Source organism: Dreissena polymorpha, chromosome 1 (genome assembly GCF_020536995.1).
Source record: "Dreissena polymorpha isolate Duluth1 chromosome 1, UMN_Dpol_1.0, whole genome shotgun sequence".
NCBI classification, from domain to species: Eukaryota; Metazoa; Mollusca; class Bivalvia; order Myida; family Dreissenidae; genus Dreissena; species Dreissena polymorpha.
Genome location: NC_068355.1, coordinates 149,711,985 through 149,729,317, shown reverse-complemented (window position 1 = coordinate 149,729,317; position 17,333 = coordinate 149,711,985). Strand labels below are relative to the sequence as shown.

The window sequence follows — 17,333 nt, the reverse complement described above, 5'->3', positions numbered from 1 at the left end:
TCTTCCACGCATGTAACTCTTTTTATGCAACATCTTTTTAACAGTTTGAAGCATTTTGTGTAAATTCAACTAAATTTCCATCTGTCAGGGAATAACGTATTGAGAACCGTTTTAAAGTGCGAAATTTGATGTTGTGCTATAACAACTCAGAAAATCAAAATAAATCGTTTCGAAACAAAAAATAAAACACATCGTTGTTCATAATGTCTGCAATAATGTTTATCTTAGCAGTTTTGATGCTCATATAAGTAACTGAGTGTAGTTTAATATAAGGAACACACGATTGCCACATTTTTGTTGTTGAAAGTCAATCTACCAGCTTAACTTATATTAATTGTCCAACAGAATGTGTTTTTTCCGCCATTTTTCAATCAGTGCACAAAGTGCTTAATTTCTCTTTAACAATAACTAAGTGCTCAAAGCGTTAAATCCTTGTGTTTGATGACTTTTTTGCATTCTTTAACTTAATTCTTGCAAATGCTCTTTTATATAGGAATTTTTATTTCTTGAGCTGTATCTCAAACCATATGTTAGCCACAGCCATGCAGCGTACCACAGTTGATTTCAATCATCTGAGGCTGAGTCACATGCACGGAACATTACCCTAAAGGCAATGTCAAGATCACAACTTGAAGTTTAAGATCACAAATGTGATGAATGATCCATAATTTAGCCATGTCTACACTATGCAGCATGGTATTCAGTTTGAAGTCAATGGTAAAGTCAAATAAAAGCTGCGCCATGAGCGCATGATACGCCCGTCGTTCGCCAATGAAGTAGTAAGGTAATAAATAACCCTTTGAATAATTTTTTTACTTCAGTTTATTTGTATTTGAATACATGGTTTATTTTATAAGTACATGAGCATGGAAATCACGAAATTTTGACGAACAAAGTCCCATAACTCTGGAACGACAATTCAGAATTCCGTCAAAAACGAAAGGGGATCAGGGTTTATCAATATTAAGATTGTGTTGAAATTTGAAAAAAATCCATCGAAGGATATTTGAGCTACAGTAGGACATTCAATGAAATCACGAAATTTTGACGAACAAAGTCCCATAACTCTGGAACGACAATTCAGAATTCCGTCAAAAACGAAAGGGGATCAGGGTTTATCAATATTAAGATTGTGTTAAAATTTGAAGAAAATCTGTCAAAGGATATTTGACGTAGTGTACGACATTAACAGACGGACGGACGGACGGACGGACGGACAGACGGACGCGGGGTATACCATAATACGTCCCGTCATAGACGGGCGTATAAAAATGAAGGTCAAATGTTCAATATTTTTTATTTAATGTCTTATTTTTCTAAAATTATACAGAATCAATGTTCTCCATCATCTAAAGCTGAGCCAAATGATAAACCTATAACTCTAGAGGTGAAATGATGGTCACACATTTAGGTCAAAGATTACAACTCGGATGTTTACCTACTTTCATGCAACGATAAGGGACATAATTCTGCTAAATTTCAAGTCGGAACTTAGCATTAAGCCCAAATACATGTGTGCAGTTTTTCAGTTTTCAATAATAACAGTAGCAGCTGCTGTATGTACTTTTTGCACATAAACTTTTACATGAATGTTAAAATTTGTACTTGCATGCAACCGTTCATCGGAATTTTCAATTTTCAGAAAGGGAACACTTTTACTAAACTGCAGGCCAGAGTGATGAGGCTTGGTCAGTCACCCCACATGAAGAACCTTTTAAGAAATGTATGAAGTTTAATTTGAATATCACCAATACAGGTTGTTACAGACACATGATAGTGTTTCATGCAAATCTTAACCTTAATTTCACCATGCACGCACAACTTAACTATTCTTTTATAAGTTCTAAAGAGGGCATACTCCTGCTAAAAACGGTCATAAATGTCACACAAAAGGTGGTGTTTGCTGGTCATAACAGTGCTACTACAAGAGCTGCTTTATGGATGTATATTGTTTTCATATACTATACTGAAACAAAACCTACAGTAACAAAGGAACGAAAATGCGCTTTTTGTATATTATATTTACTGAATTATACATCCATTCCATAGAAGAATTTTACATCCATTCCATAGAAGCAGATTTAAAATTTTCAAAACACGACATAATTCAAAATGTTTACACTTAATAAAACTAAATATTGTTAACAATTCAATCAATACAAAAAAACATTAATAAATACAAATCATTTGTCAAAAAAATAAGTATTTAATTGGCTGAAAACAAAACAATGGTAAAAAATCAATAAAATAGTAAATAGTTTACCATACTTTATATACATTTAAATTTAACAATACAAAAATATCTTGGTCAATAGCTGTACTCACTAAACTATTAAGCTTAAGAGTTTGTTAGGTAAATTTCTAAGCAGTCAACACCTAAAAGTACAACTTTATGATTCTGGCTTTAAGAAATTATATTTTTTATTGATTCCGGAAAAGGCAAATTTCGCTGATGCCTGTATGATTCACTGTAAATTTATTGAAGCCAGAGGATCTATGTGACATTTGTGCATCATTTTCCTGGGTAGAACCAGTGGCGTTTCCATAGAAAAAGTTACTCAGAATACTTCATAAGAAGGAATGAAACTCGCAACCTCCCTATGGCATGGCAGACACCATACATAATACTACAATTACACCACTTTCACTACCCAGACCCTTCAACTATTGACCTTGCCAGGAATATACTGCGGATCATCGTCTAGCGTGTCAATGTCTGACTGTGATGCAGTGTCATCAAAACCTCCGGTCATGTTAAAGGGAGATAACTGTCATGGTGTGTCTCTATTGTCACTCTCCGTTGTCAGAAAATCCATGTCATCTTCTGCTGGCGAGGCCTTAAAAGGAATTAAAAAGACTTGACAGCAAAGGCTTCCAATTATTTCAACGTAGAGACTGTGTACAAGAGGACCACAATTGCTCTAAGGCGCTCAAGGTACACCAACTGTCAACAACTTGCTAACCTAGTTTTTTACCACACTTGACTAACATTCAAAATGGCCTTACTATTGTCAAGATAAGCATTCTGACCGTATTTATCATGATTTAGTCACAAATAAGGCTTCTAGAGAAATTGGAATGCTTTCTTACAATTTGATATGGTGCCCAAGTTTTTTGACACATGCTACCAATATTGGAACTCAGTCTGGTGAATGTCAAGATAAACATCCTGCCCAAGATTGGTTCAAAAATGTAGATTGAAAATCAGCAAAATGTTTTTTTAAGAATTGACCTTGACATACCCGGTAGTTTTGGGATACACATGACCCAGATTTAAACTATGTCTCAAGATAACCATTTTAACCAAGTTTCGTCCAGATTGCATACACAAATATGGCCTCAAGAGTGGTAACAAGCCAAAAAGTTGACCACAGACGACGCATTATGACTGACGCTAAACTTTGGGTGATTAAAACTTCTAAATATAAGCACTTTGTGCTCAGATAAACTAAAAAAGTGATGATCAGGGTCATTGACTTGAAAAACAAGAGATGTGTTTGTCAGAAACACAATGCCCCCTTCTGCGCCGCTTTGAAGCCATGTATTTGACTTTGACCTTAAAGAATGGCCTTGACCTTGCACCACTCAAAATGTGCAGCTCCATGAGATACACATGCATGCCAAATACCAAGTTGCTATCTGAAGCGACATAGAAGTTATGAGCATTTTTCGAAACCTACACGCAAAACCTAAACGCAAAGTGTGACGGAAAGACAGACAGACAGACAGACGGACGGTCCGATCACTATATGCCCTCCTTCGGGGGCATAAAAAACAAACACAATTGATATTATGTAATACAAAAAGTAATACAAAATGTTCAACTTACTTAACACTTTGATAAATGATAATAATTAAAGCAAACTTTTAATTAACATACTAATGAATAATGATATTATAACAATTATAATATATTATTAAAGTTAATGAATTAATGAATGAATGATGATATAAAAACAATTGTAATATATTATTAAAGTTTGTTCGGAAGCCAACCTCTAACATGGTGCTTTGCTTGGGACTGCTGAAGCAGGCAAACGGCAGCTCCTTGGGTGGACTTTCGACATCGAGGTTCTGGAACATTCAGTGCAGAGCATGTGTTCAAGGTAACTTCCTTGCCCCATAATGCATCATTTAAAATACAGAAACATAATTCATTATTTGAGCCTTGTTCTGGAAAAATGAGGCTTAATAAATGTGCGTTAGTATGGTTTCAGATAAGCCAGTGATCTTCACTTGCTATCAGGGATTACACTTTCCGTCTAATCTGCATTTTCGCTTTAAAGAGACTTCTTTAACACTAAAAATATCATAAAGTCTGCTGTCACTAATAAACCTGTGCGGACCGCAAAGACTACCCCGGTATTCTGGGACGAAATTTTTAGGCACATGCATTTAACCCTGTTTTGCCACAACCAGTCACATTCCTATAATTTATTTCAAATGAATTTCTTCTTTTACCTGGGTTAAGGTATGGTAATATTTAAAATGCAAAAACTTGTTGATTAATTTTCATGTAAAACAAAAGGTGTGTTTGTCAGAAACACAATGTCCCCTATTGCACCGCTTTGAAGCCATATATTTGACCTTTGACCTTGAAGGATGACCTTGACATTCACCACTCAAAATGTGCAGCTCCATGAGATACACATGCATGCCAAATATCAAGTTGCTATCTTCAATAATGCAAAAGTTATTGCAAAACTTTAACCAAGGTTAAAAGTTTTGGGACACACATAATGAATGAATGAATGATAGACAGACAGACACACCAAAAACAATATGCCCCAGATCTTTCGATCCGGGGCATAAAAAAAACTTCAAATTTTCTCTATGCAATGTTTTTCCAAAGTTCCTATCAGAGATCTCAGCATGACATGCATGTATTTTAACATTTCAAATATTTATTTAAGCGAAATCCTAATTAAATCGGTCTAATGTAAGCAATATCTTACATAATAGTGTAAACAAATAAAATTGTGTAAAATCACCTATCCATTAAACAATTAGACACATAGGGAATTGTACTATTTCAAGAAAGTTTTCCTCAAAAGGTTTGTTAGAACACTTCCCAGTCATTAATCGCTGAATTACACACTGCATATGAGTAGCGCTCTCTGAAAAGGAGGTTTTATGCATGGTTGTAGTGTCATCACATATTAGCCTGTGCAGTTTGCACAGGCTAATTAGGGACAACAATTTCCGCCTAAATTGGATTTTTGGAAAAAATATACTTTCTTTAAACGCAAAAATATCATAAAAGCAGAATGTGTCGTCCCTGATGAGCCTGTGCCGATTCTGCAGGCTTATCTGGGACAACACTTTATGCATATGCATTAAACCCTCTTTTCACAGATGGAGGCTCATATCTCACCTCATCTGTCACATTAGGTGTTGCAGAGCGACTGCGATACTTGGCCTGCTTGGGAAGATCAGTCCTCATGGAGACCATCTGTGCTTGCATCTTCTCTATCATCCACATGGGTACCGTGAAACCCGTCAGCGTCTCCACATTGATACCTGGCGTGTCTCTACAGTGAACAGCATACAGTGGTTTATTACAAGCACTCAGGTTGTTATAGATGAATAATAAATGTTCACAACTTTTTGAGGTAATATAGTAATGATTTTGTGATTTCTAATACAATATTCAGATAGTCATATGGCGTATGTTGTGACAGATCTACAAATTAGACCTATTTATCATACATACAAACGTTTTTGTTATTATTGTGTGTGTATGTTTGTTTGTACAGCCATTTGTTTACCCTATCATTATCATTAGCAAGTTTGTTGTAAATTATAACCACAACTACAAAGCAAGGTCAACATGACCAATCAAATTAAATTTTCTGGATAGGTATACCATTTCAGCATCTATCACTCATTAAAATACTGTCAAATATGGGACAGTTAGAAATGTTTGATGTGAATTTAAAATCCATTAAACAAATACAAACTACTGTATTAAATAAGATAGATAACTTAGATTTGAATTAATACTAATCAATATTCATGCATTGGTACCAATATTATTTCAATTTTGTATGCATTTCAATAGACAAGTAGATCGAAAAATTATATGAACATGCAGATGGGTTCAACAAAATGACAGTTGTCTCCCATACTTGTACTCGTCCGACAGAGCAAGTTCCCTCACATCGTTGAGCACAATCAGATAGGACTTGCCGCCCGTGGCTGGCATGTGCTGGTGCTCATATAGCCACGTCTTGTCGTCCTGGTCACCATTGTACTGAGGGGAGAGAGATAATACAAATAAGCCTTGTTCTAGCAAAACTGGGCTATATGCACTGGTGTAAAGTGTAATCCCATATTAGCCTATGCAGTCAGCACAGTCTAATCTGGGACAACACGTTCTGCCTCAAAGATTTTTTTCTAAAAAATACCTTTGAACAAAAAATATCAGAAAAGCAGGTACAGTCATCCATGATTAGCCTGTGCAGACTGCACAGACTAATAAAGGACAACATATAACACACATGCACTAAGCCCAGTTTTTCCTGAACAAGGCTAAAATAATGACCTTTTATAACTGATTATAGTATGGACTATTCCTGATGGAATTTAATAGCAAAACTTACTGAATAAGTGGCATGAATGGTTCTTGTCGAATGATGATCTCAATTCAAATAAATAGTCTTTGTAATAATAAATTATAAATCTTGGTCTGTTAATGCCAATTGTCATGTTAGCTGGCTTTGAAGCGGTCTGTGCTCAACCATAGCTGTTTAGTAAACCTGTTTTTGTCAAGGTGATTCAATTTACCTTGAATAAATCTGGATGCTTCATATAAAGCCTTCCCCTAGTGGCTCCAAACCCCATGGCCCTGGAAAACAGGTCATTTAATAAAAGAACCAACAAAAAAATCCTTATGCCCAATTTGATTGGAACAAAAGAGAAACATTTAAGTACTTATATTTTACCTGAAGTAAATTCTAGGTCTGTCATTGCTGTAAAAGTAAAGCACACTTTGCATAATTTACAAACATGTGAAAAGATAAAAGTTGATTATTAAGCTTGAGATATTTTCAGGTAAAGAATTTTAAAGTATAGATGACTATGAAAGGTTTGAACAATATGTTTAAAAATACTGTGTCACTGTCAAATTTAATGAGACTTCGATAATAATTTAAAGCAGAATGAAACCTTAATTTTGACAAACATTTAAATAAATTGACATCAACTGGACCAATATTAACATGAAAATGACAGTACTTTTCAAACTAATATAGTACTGGCATATTGTTTATGCAAACTTATTTTTACTAGCTTTGTATAATAACTAATGGAATATTAAAAAACCCAGACATTTCATATAGAGTTAACAAAATTACTTTGTAACTTATTAAGATTCTATACATACACCTATTAAACTTGAAATTTAGTTTACTACATGATTTAGTTCTATATATACTTTGATTGAGCATATTTAACTTTCAATTGATGTTAAATGGAACATCTAAAAAATAAGAATACAAGCCATGTGTCCATACAGCACAGATAAGCAACACATTCCATTTTCATCTGCAAAAATCACTTGTGTAAAAAAACTGTTTTATGGACAAATTGGATTTTTGACCTCTACGTTTGAGATAGAAATACGGGTGTCATGTGCAACACACACCATCAAAGTACATTTTTATGCCAGAGTTATAGCTCAGACTAGAAGTTGTGCACAGACGCACAGACTGCTGTTCACTTTGAAGAGGGACATAAAATTCCAATGACAACATACTTATTGGCTTTTGACCCCATCACGAACATTGTTTCTTCATTGAGTCTTTCTGGTTCAAACTGTAAACAGTGAAAAAAGAATAATTAAGTTCCAATTTAATTTCTGCAATTAAATATATAATACCTCTAAATAATAATCACCAATCTAAGTATATTGAAAAATGAACATATTCTTTCTTCCGATCTATCTATTAATGAAGTGGAGAGCACACATATGAAATATTAATAATTTGTTTACCATGAATAATCAACTGTACTTGTACTTATAAAAGAAATACACTTCAGAAAATAAATTAAAAACTAATGACAATTACCTTTGGACCTTCACGTTTTGCCTGCTGAATAGCCAGTTTGGATGGTGTTGAACGACTGAAAAAGTACATGAACACATACAAACATAAACAATGTACAGTCCTACCTGCCGGAGCGACCGCCTGTGAATAGCCACCACCTGTCCATAAAGACCACATCGATTTACCCCCACACGATTTCATTATATATTGTACCTGCGAATAACGCCCGCCTGCAAACAATGACCTGCACCACCATTTTAAATTCCCAAAGTCGATTTTGATAGTTAACAACGACCACTTCAACGACCAGCGACCACCATTTTACATTCTCAAAAGTCGATTCACTAACAAAATCGTTTTAATTATCATAGTACAACGATTTATAACGATTAATTTGGATTCGACAAAACAGCATACATTAAGTTTTTAATACAATGATACAATATTTTTTGCAGCATTTTCTATTCAACATTGTACGTTATTATCGGTTTGCAAAATAAAAAATATTGTATTCCTTGAAATAGGCTAACAACGACCACTTCAATCATAACAATTAAAGATTTCACAACTTTCAACTAAACAATTGCCGCAATGATGCTGTGAAAGTCACGTGATAAACATCTTACCAGTGCACTCGTCGGTCGCTATTGAGATATTGGCAAGTGACAGTTTACTTAACTCGAAAGCAGTTTTTTGTTTATTTAACACACATTGCTAATTGGTAGCCGCCTGCTTCTTTTATGCATTTGACAGTTTTTCGAAAATGTAAGAAGTTGCCTTTTTATGTTAGTGGCTCGCGATTAAGGTACTATAATTGCCGAAAAATATCAAAGACAAGTTTGGGTCTTACATCAACTCATTAAGCAAATTAGCGGTTTCGTTACAATTATGATGCCAATTACACACATACATTTTGATATTACATTACTTCCTTAAATTTCTCCGTGATAAGACGTGCATAGATATGTTAATTGTCAGTACCATTATGGCATCTAAGCGTCAGTTCTTGACGTTGAATAAACGTTAAGGTGATTATAATGTTAGCCAAAGTACACAGTTATAAGAGAGTGGCTAGTGGTCTTATAATTTTATGTTTAGAAATTGAAATAATACATGTATATATAAAAACTTAACTGTATTTTCAATCCTTAATAACATAAAACATGCATTAGTATGCACACATTTAAACAATAGAGCACATACGTAGATAAAGTGCCTGTTAAAGGGGCCTTTTCACAGATTTTGGCATTTTTTTAACTTATTCATTAAATGCTTTATATCGATAAATGTAAAAATTGGATCGTAAAAGCTCCAGTAAAAAATCAAGAATAAAATTAAAAAAGGAAAAGAACATTGCCCGGACCTGGTTTCGAACCAGTGACCCCTGGAGTCCTGCCAGAGTCCTGAAGTAAAAACGCTTTAGCCTACTGAGCTATTCCGCCGAGTACACATACATGACGTATTTTATACCTTATATAAGCATTCTTCGTAGTTTCACAAAATGTAACGACAAAAACAGAACTCTCCAAATTATTCAATCGTTTCGCGTTGCAACGCTTTATAATTTTTAGGTTTCAAAATCGTCAAAAGATGCATATAATGGCTATATTAGACCTTGGTAAATGTTCAGTATTACTGTTTCCTCACAAATATCATAACTAAAACGAAAATTTGCGAATCTGAAACAACTTTTTTCAATTTTGTCAATTTACCAAAGCGTGAAAAGATCCCTTTAAAAGTCTACTAGCCTATTTTGCAAATGATCAATCGACCCTGCCAATAAACCGCATGTGAACAACGACCACAACGACCAAATCCCTTGAGTGGTCTTTATTGGCAGGTTGGACTGTACATGTATACAATTACCTTATGATGTACAGAATACTGTTTTCCATATAAGGGAAGTAACTTTTAAAATAAGGTAAAAAACATTAAATGATATCATGGAAGTTAACAAGACAAACTTATGAAATACAGAAAAACTTATTTTTGTACAGCTATAATATGGAAAAAAAATGGTCATGGTAAGATAAATGTGTAACTTTTCATCCTGTGCAGCAACAAGGGCCAGTTAGAAGCAATGAAACAAATATTGTAGAGCAATCCTATTTAATGAGAACACATAGGTGGCTCTAGATCCCTCATGTGTGTAATTTTTTTTTTCGCCAATTGTTAAAATTATGCAAAGGGATGTGATTTATAAAACCTCTCAGGAGAGGAAAATGTCTTGCCCCCACTTCAGGGTTCAACTAGATTTTAATGTCTTGCCCCCACTTCAGGGTTCAACTAGATTTCATTTCGATGTAGATCCAGCAAAGTTCACAACTATTTGCAAAATTGGTTTGACATTAAAAGAAAGGCGACAGCTGAAAGGAGGAGATATCACATCCCTGAGGTTTTATTAAGCATATGAGCAAGGTGAATGGCAAGTTTTGACCGAAGATGCATGATTTGAAGAAAAGTTACATACCAAATATTACTGGGCATGGTAGTTGCACAGAACAAAATTTCCAAAATTGTTAGACAAAACATAAGAAATGTAACCCCCAAGACGTAGCAAGTTGTTACCTATTGCGAATTATTTTAACAAACTAAATAGACAATCACCATTACATCAATAGGAAATATTGTTTAATAAAAGAAAACTAAGTTATTTCGTCTATAAAGCATATGAGCTGTGCTCAGTGAAAAGGGGGTTTAATGCATGTGATTCCTTCTCTGGGACAACACTTTACGCACATGCATTAAACCCCCTTTTCACAGAGCACGGCTCATATATTATAATGAGATCCCTGAAGCATGGATAATATTGAACCCATGGGCATGCTTTGCTCAAATGTTTAACAGATCTACTATCTGATGTTACATACCCGAAATACCAGCTCTGGAACTTTTCGTATCAGGAATGAAGATTTAAATTTATTGTGATTAATTATGTAACTCATGAGACACCAGGGTCATTGCCTGTTTGACTGCATGGGCATAATTTAAACTAACTGTGTAGAAGACCATTATCAAATGTCTTATATCACATGTATGGGCATTGACCATAACAGTCCCATAGGAGATCTTTGAAGTTATAACGCCATAAAGTAAACATATAACGCAGGGTCATAGTTTGATTATACTTATATAAATCACTATAAAATGTTAAATAAACATTGTTACACCTCTGGGAGTTTACTGATTCATACAGAAACATTCTTGAAGTGACTTGCCTAACAGAAGTAGTATTTTAAATGAGTCTCTAGAGCCATCATCTGTTTTGACACCAGATGCATAATTTGTACAAAGTTGTGAAGACCACTATATAATGTAGTATACCTTATGCCAAAGATCTGAGACTTCTGGTTTAAGAGAAGATGTTTTAAGTTATTTTACTCTAGAAATCAATAGACACTACGGCGCAGCCATGGGCATGATCTGAACAAAGTTGTAGAATACTTCAGTATACAAAATTGTATAACCAAGTATCAAGCCTCTGAAACAAGCTGTTTCGCAGGAAAATGTTTAAATTATAGTATAGACAATTTACCTCCCTCCCTCCCCCACTGGTGTTGCATATTTTGAACAAATGGGAATTATTTTAATAAATGAAGTAGAGGGCCAATACACACACATTCCAAATATAAGAAATATTACACATCTGGGCCTTGTTGTTTTTTAAAAAGTAACTTTGTTATCAAAAGTTTATGCAAGATGGCCAGGATATCCCTAAAGGCCTCTATGAGTTCAAGAAAGAGTTCAAGTTCAAGAAAAGCCAATAGTAGAAACTTGACCTGGTATATGTAGTGACACAAAAACAAGCTGCTTAAAAAAACTGTTGTTGCTATTTTGTAGAGTGTGTGCCAATGAAATTAGAATTGAATGCTAACACTATAAATACTTCTATTCTTATTTAAACCTAAAGGGTCAAATGTAAATAACCTAGTACTATTTTTATATTTATCAAAAGAAACAAAACATGTAATAAATAAGTAAATACCAACCCAGTCAAATTCACAAAAAGTCTGCCTTTTTTCTGAAAGAGAAAAATATAACAAGGGCTGTTTGTAAAACATGCATGCCTCCCATATGGGCTGTCAGTTGCAGTGGCAGCCATTGTGTGAATACATTTTTTGGCATTGTGACCTTGACCTTTGACCTAGTGACCTGAAAATCAATAGGGGTCATCTGCAAGTCATGATCAATGTACCTATGAAGTTTCATGATCCTAGGCATAAGCGTTCTTGAGTTATCATCCGGAAACCATTTTACTATTTGGAATAACTGTGACCTTGACCTTTGACCTAAAAATCAATAGGGGTCATCTGCGAGTCATGATCAATGTACCTATGAAGTTTCATGATCCTAGGCATAAGCGTTCTTGAGTTATTATCCGGAAACCATTTTACTATTTCGGGTCACCGTGACCTTGACCTTTGACCTAGTTACCTCAAAATCAATAGGAGTCATCTGCAAGTCATGATCAATGTACCTATGAAGTTGCTTGATCCTAGGCCTAAGCGTTCTTGAGTTATCATCCGGAAACCATCTGGTGGACGGACATACAGACCGACATGAGCAAAACAATATACCCCCTCTTCTTCGAAGGGGGGCATAAATATTAACTGAATAGACGCTGCATACTGGGAGCTTAGATCATGCAGTCTGACATATGTGCGTTTTACACTTGAAAAGGAGGCTGCTACACATATTTATGATCTTTTTTTTTTGGGGGGGGGGGGGGGGGAATGTTCATATTTTCAACAAGTATAGCTTGCAAACATGAAAGAGGCTATTAATCATTTCGAATGTATGCTTATTTAAAACATTAATGTATATCCTAAAACATTATAATTAATGAAGAACATTTTCATGCTGAAAGAAAAAAAAACAAATCACATATATAAAATTTAACTTTAAAAAGTTGCAATTTAACAAAAACAAGGCCAAAGCAGGTTTTGAATGACATACAATTATATTAACCTAGTCATGTGAAAATGGGTCTCATGTCATATGCAGCCAGCGTAGCTCCACATAGGACAGCGCAATGACACATTTGTATCAGCAGCTATCCTGTCTGCTTATGGGACAACAAAACCTTGAGTGACTTTAAAGCAGAGAGTATAGCTACTGAACGGACTGCACAGGCAAAGGACACGGGTAAAATAAGTGACAAAGTTACATACTAACCTTTTTCAAAGCAGCTGGTCTATGACTGGCTTCAGAATCTGTGTCTGATGGGTGACGTCTTTTGCTTAGCGCAGACTGGGTGAGTTTTTCAGAAAGTATAGCAAAATGTACTTATGTTTAAGCCATTAACAAACACAACACCATCAAATATTTATTAAAACAACCTTTTGTTTTTCTTCTGCAAAGACACTTTAATGAGTATGAGAGGAGAAAGAATGATTTTTCGCTCTACCAATGTCACCCATATCCCCAACGCCATAGACATGACACAAAACCCAGTTGTTCAAAATGATAAAATTGACCAGGGTCATGGGATGTGGGTCTTATGAATTTGCGCAGTCAGTTGAGAAGTACCCAGATGGCTAATTAGACAAAGAAACCTTGCATAACTTGAGTTGACAGGGGAGCTCCTGACCAGATAAATGGATAGGCTGGTCTGCAGCATAAGACCTATTTTGGAATGATTTAGCTCAGATAACCAGGGCTAATAGTTTGGTGACAAATCTTTTGGTCTTTACTGAAATGAAGTCTATTATGAAAGAGCTTAATTTAAAAGAAATAGTTAATACTTTTTTCACTGAGACTATTTTTATTTAACTTAAGATTATAAACTCTATGTGAATAAGAGATGGCTGCCATCAACCAGATGGTAATGTTTTGAACAAGTTGGCCTTGATGAATATTATCAGACCATTGTTTCTGAATGCATACTTACCCTACGCCCACTGCTGCCAGTGTCTGACACGCTGCCAGAAAGGTCTCTGGCAGGGGACACACTCTGTCTGTTGGACTCTGTTGTCACACTCATGTACATCTTCTTAGCCTACAAAAACAGTTCAAAGGGATTGAAATACAGTTCTGCTCATACAATTACTTTTTTCTGTCTGATTTTGCACCATCTACAGCCACAATAAATATATTAAAATAAAAATAAATATTAATCTTCTATTTGTAATGCTTCAAAGATTTTAAATGTAATTTTGGGGCAGTATAAATTCATATTAATCTGATACAGACACTTAAAAAAAAAAAAGCAAAATGATGTCCTCCAAGGAAGTCCAGTGAAGCTGTTATATAGAGATGGTTACTTAAAGAAAACACGAGTAATAAAAGTGAAACAAGAGATGTGTTTGTCAGGAACACAATGCCCCCTATTGCGCCACGTTGAAGCCATATATTGACCTTTGACCTTGAAGATGACCTTGACCTTTCACCACTCAAAATGATCAGCTCCATGAGATACACATGCATGCCAAGTATCAAGCTGCTATCTTCAATATTGCAAAAGTTATCGCAAAACTTTAACCAAGATTAAAGTTTTGGGACAGAATGACAGACAGACAGACAGGCCAAAAACAATATACCCGCGATCATTCGATCCGGGGGGCATAAAAAACTACAATTGATAAATTGATAAGTTATAAAAGTGAAAAACAAGAGCACCGCCTTGCGGGTGCAGACCGCTCATCTATTTTCTTTTTAAAGGTGAAGGGACTCTCATTTTCCATCACAAAGGAGGGAGGGGTGGAGTGAAAAGGGTAGTATAGTGTGGGGGTGTGGACATTTATTACATTTTCTTCCAAAAATGCGAAAAAAATGCAAAAATGCAAAAATAAAAATTCGGGGGGGGGGGGGGGGGGTGGAGGGGGGGGATTCTTGGGTGCGATGGTTGGATGGTATTTCAAACATAAAATAATATAAATAAATATTTGTGTTTAACTGTTTCAAAAAAAAAAGTAGTTGGGGGATGGGGGGGGGGGTATAATGTGAGGGTGTGGTGGTAATTTGTGAGATGATCTTAAAATCTTTAAAAAAAAAAAAAAAAAAAAAATTTAGGGGAGGGGGATTCGGGGGGAGGGGGGGGGGGGGGGGTGTGTGGGGGGATTCTTGGGTGTGATGGTTGGACGGTATTTCAAACCTAAAATAATAAAAATAAATATTTGTGTTTTTTAACCGTTTAAAAAAAAAAATGGGGGTGGGGTGGGGTGGGGGGGGGGGTATAGTGTGAGGATGTGGTGGTCATTTGTGAGATGATCTTAAAAAAAAAAAAAAAAAATGGGGGGGGGGATTCGGGGGGGGGGGGGGGGGGGGGGGAGGGCACGGGGGATGGTTTGGGTGGAGTCTATTGTGGTATGTCAGGTAAGAGTAGTTTTGTCAAAGTATCAATCAAATCTAATCATAACTAAAGAAGGTATGGCAATTTTAGCAAAATTTAATAATTTGACCTAGAAAGTCAAGGTCATTCAAAGGTCAAGGTAAAATTCAACTTGCCAGGTACAGTAACCTCATGATAGCATGAAAGTATTTGAAGTTTGAAAGCAATAGCCTTGATACTTAAATAGTAAAGTGGATCGAAACACAAAATTTAACCATAAATTTAAAGTTACTAAGTCAAAAAAGGGCCATAATTCCGTAAAAATGACAACCAGAGTTATGCATATTGTCCTTTTACTGTACCCTTATGATAGTTTGCGAGTATTCCAAGTATGAAAGCAATATCTATGATACTTTAGTGGTAAAGTGGACCAAAACACAAAACTTAACCAAATGTTAAATTTTCTGAGTATAAAGGGCCCATAATTCCGTCCAAATGCCAGTCAGAGTTTCATTACTTTGCATGCACAGTCCCCTTATGATAGTTAGTAAGTGTTGCAAGTATGAAAGCAATAGCTTTGATACTTAAGGAATAAAATGGACCTAAACACAAAACTTAACCAAAATTTTCAATTTTCTAAGTATAAAAAGGGCACATAATTCTGTCAAAATGCATGCCAGAGTTATCTAACTTTGCCTGCCCAGTCCCCTCATGATAGTAAGTAAGTGTACCAAGTTTGAATGCAATAGCATCGATACTTTCTGAGAAAAGTGGACCTAAATGCAAAACTTGACCAAAATTTTAAATTTTCTAAGTATAAAAAGGGCACATAATTCTGTCAAAATGCACGCCAGAGTTATCTAACTTTGCCTGCCCAGTCCCCTCATGATAGTGAGTAAGTGTACCAAGTTTGAATGCAATAGCATTGATACTTTCTGAGAAAAGTGGACCTAAACGCAAAACTTAACCGGACGCCGACGCAGACGCCGACGCCAAGGTGATGACAATAGCTCATAATTTTTTTTCAAAAAATAGATGAGCTAAAAACTACAATTGATAAATTGATAAGTAATGCACCTCCTCCAGTATTTGTCTGCGTACAGCATGGATGTGGTCATCAGTAACAGAAGCCTCTCCATTGTTCAGCCGGATATTCTTTATACCCAACTTGAAGAATTTCTGAAAAAGTGTATATGTGTGATTAGGACATCTGACAGATATGAAGATAATGTTGTTGTTTTTTATAATTTAATGGTATGTATTATGGAAACATCTGAAAAACATAAAGATGATTAACTTGTTTGAATTTCAAGGACATTCGGCTCCTTTGTTTTGCCTTAATACATATCTTAGCAATGCAGGCAATACTTATATACATGTATTTGTTTGAATTTGTATGTTCCTATTGCTTCAACATATTTGATATATAATAATGTCGTTACCTTTCTTTATAGCAGCTTATTTTATTAGCATTATGCTTGAAACAATCCATGACAATTTATCTACACATTGCCCTGTTTCCACTTGCTTACATCCATGTAGGTCTGTATAACAGCGTCAATCTCCTTATTAATGGACTTCTGCAGGTTTTCACGGATGATATCAAGGGACTTGGCAGGGTTAGTGATACAACCTCGCCTGAAATGTGGTTTGTTTGATATGGACAAGTTTACACTTGATATACCCAAGATCTTTAAGCACAGGGGTAAAATCTTTAAGCACAAGGGTACCAGTACCAGTGTTTTTTTTCACCATTTTTGGATTCCCTTTGAATTGGGAAAAATTGCACTGTTTTGACTGACGTTGAGATACAAGTGTTTTTGATTTTTTGCAAACAAATACTTTAAAATTGAGAATAAACCTGATTTAATAGTATATTTACTAAGGTTCAACTCATAGATCTGGGTTTTAGGTTAAATAAATCTTAAGACTTATAATGTTGAGAATAATGTAAAAAAACTTGTTGGAAGCCTTCAATTGGAAAATGTTGTCTCCATTTGGGAAAAATGTATACT

General features: G+C 35.2%; 1 protein-coding gene across 1 annotated transcript in view; it reads right to left on the bottom strand.

Moving 5' to 3' along the window:
- Positions 1 to 2,003: 2,003 nt before the first annotated feature.
- Positions 2,004 to 17,333, bottom strand: part of LOC127855305 (uncharacterized) — a 36,790-nt gene continuing 21,460 nt past the window's right edge. Inside the window, exons 7-18 of the mRNA XM_052390766.1 lie at positions 16,851 to 16,956; positions 16,396 to 16,497; positions 13,939 to 14,046; positions 13,224 to 13,298; positions 12,038 to 12,069; positions 8,070 to 8,124; positions 7,757 to 7,815; positions 6,787 to 6,847; positions 6,129 to 6,253; positions 5,375 to 5,531; positions 3,997 to 4,074; positions 2,004 to 2,837 (exon numbers count right to left, since the gene is read on the bottom strand). Coding sequence (XP_052246726.1) covers positions 2,772 to 2,837; positions 3,997 to 4,074; positions 5,375 to 5,531; positions 6,129 to 6,253; positions 6,787 to 6,847; positions 7,757 to 7,815; positions 8,070 to 8,124; positions 12,038 to 12,069; positions 13,224 to 13,298; positions 13,939 to 14,046; positions 16,396 to 16,497; positions 16,851 to 16,956 — 1,024 coding nt within the window. The 3' untranslated portion in view covers positions 2,004 to 2,771. The remainder of the gene's footprint in view (positions 2,838 to 3,996; positions 4,075 to 5,374; positions 5,532 to 6,128; positions 6,254 to 6,786; positions 6,848 to 7,756; positions 7,816 to 8,069; positions 8,125 to 12,037; positions 12,070 to 13,223; positions 13,299 to 13,938; positions 14,047 to 16,395; positions 16,498 to 16,850; positions 16,957 to 17,333) is intronic.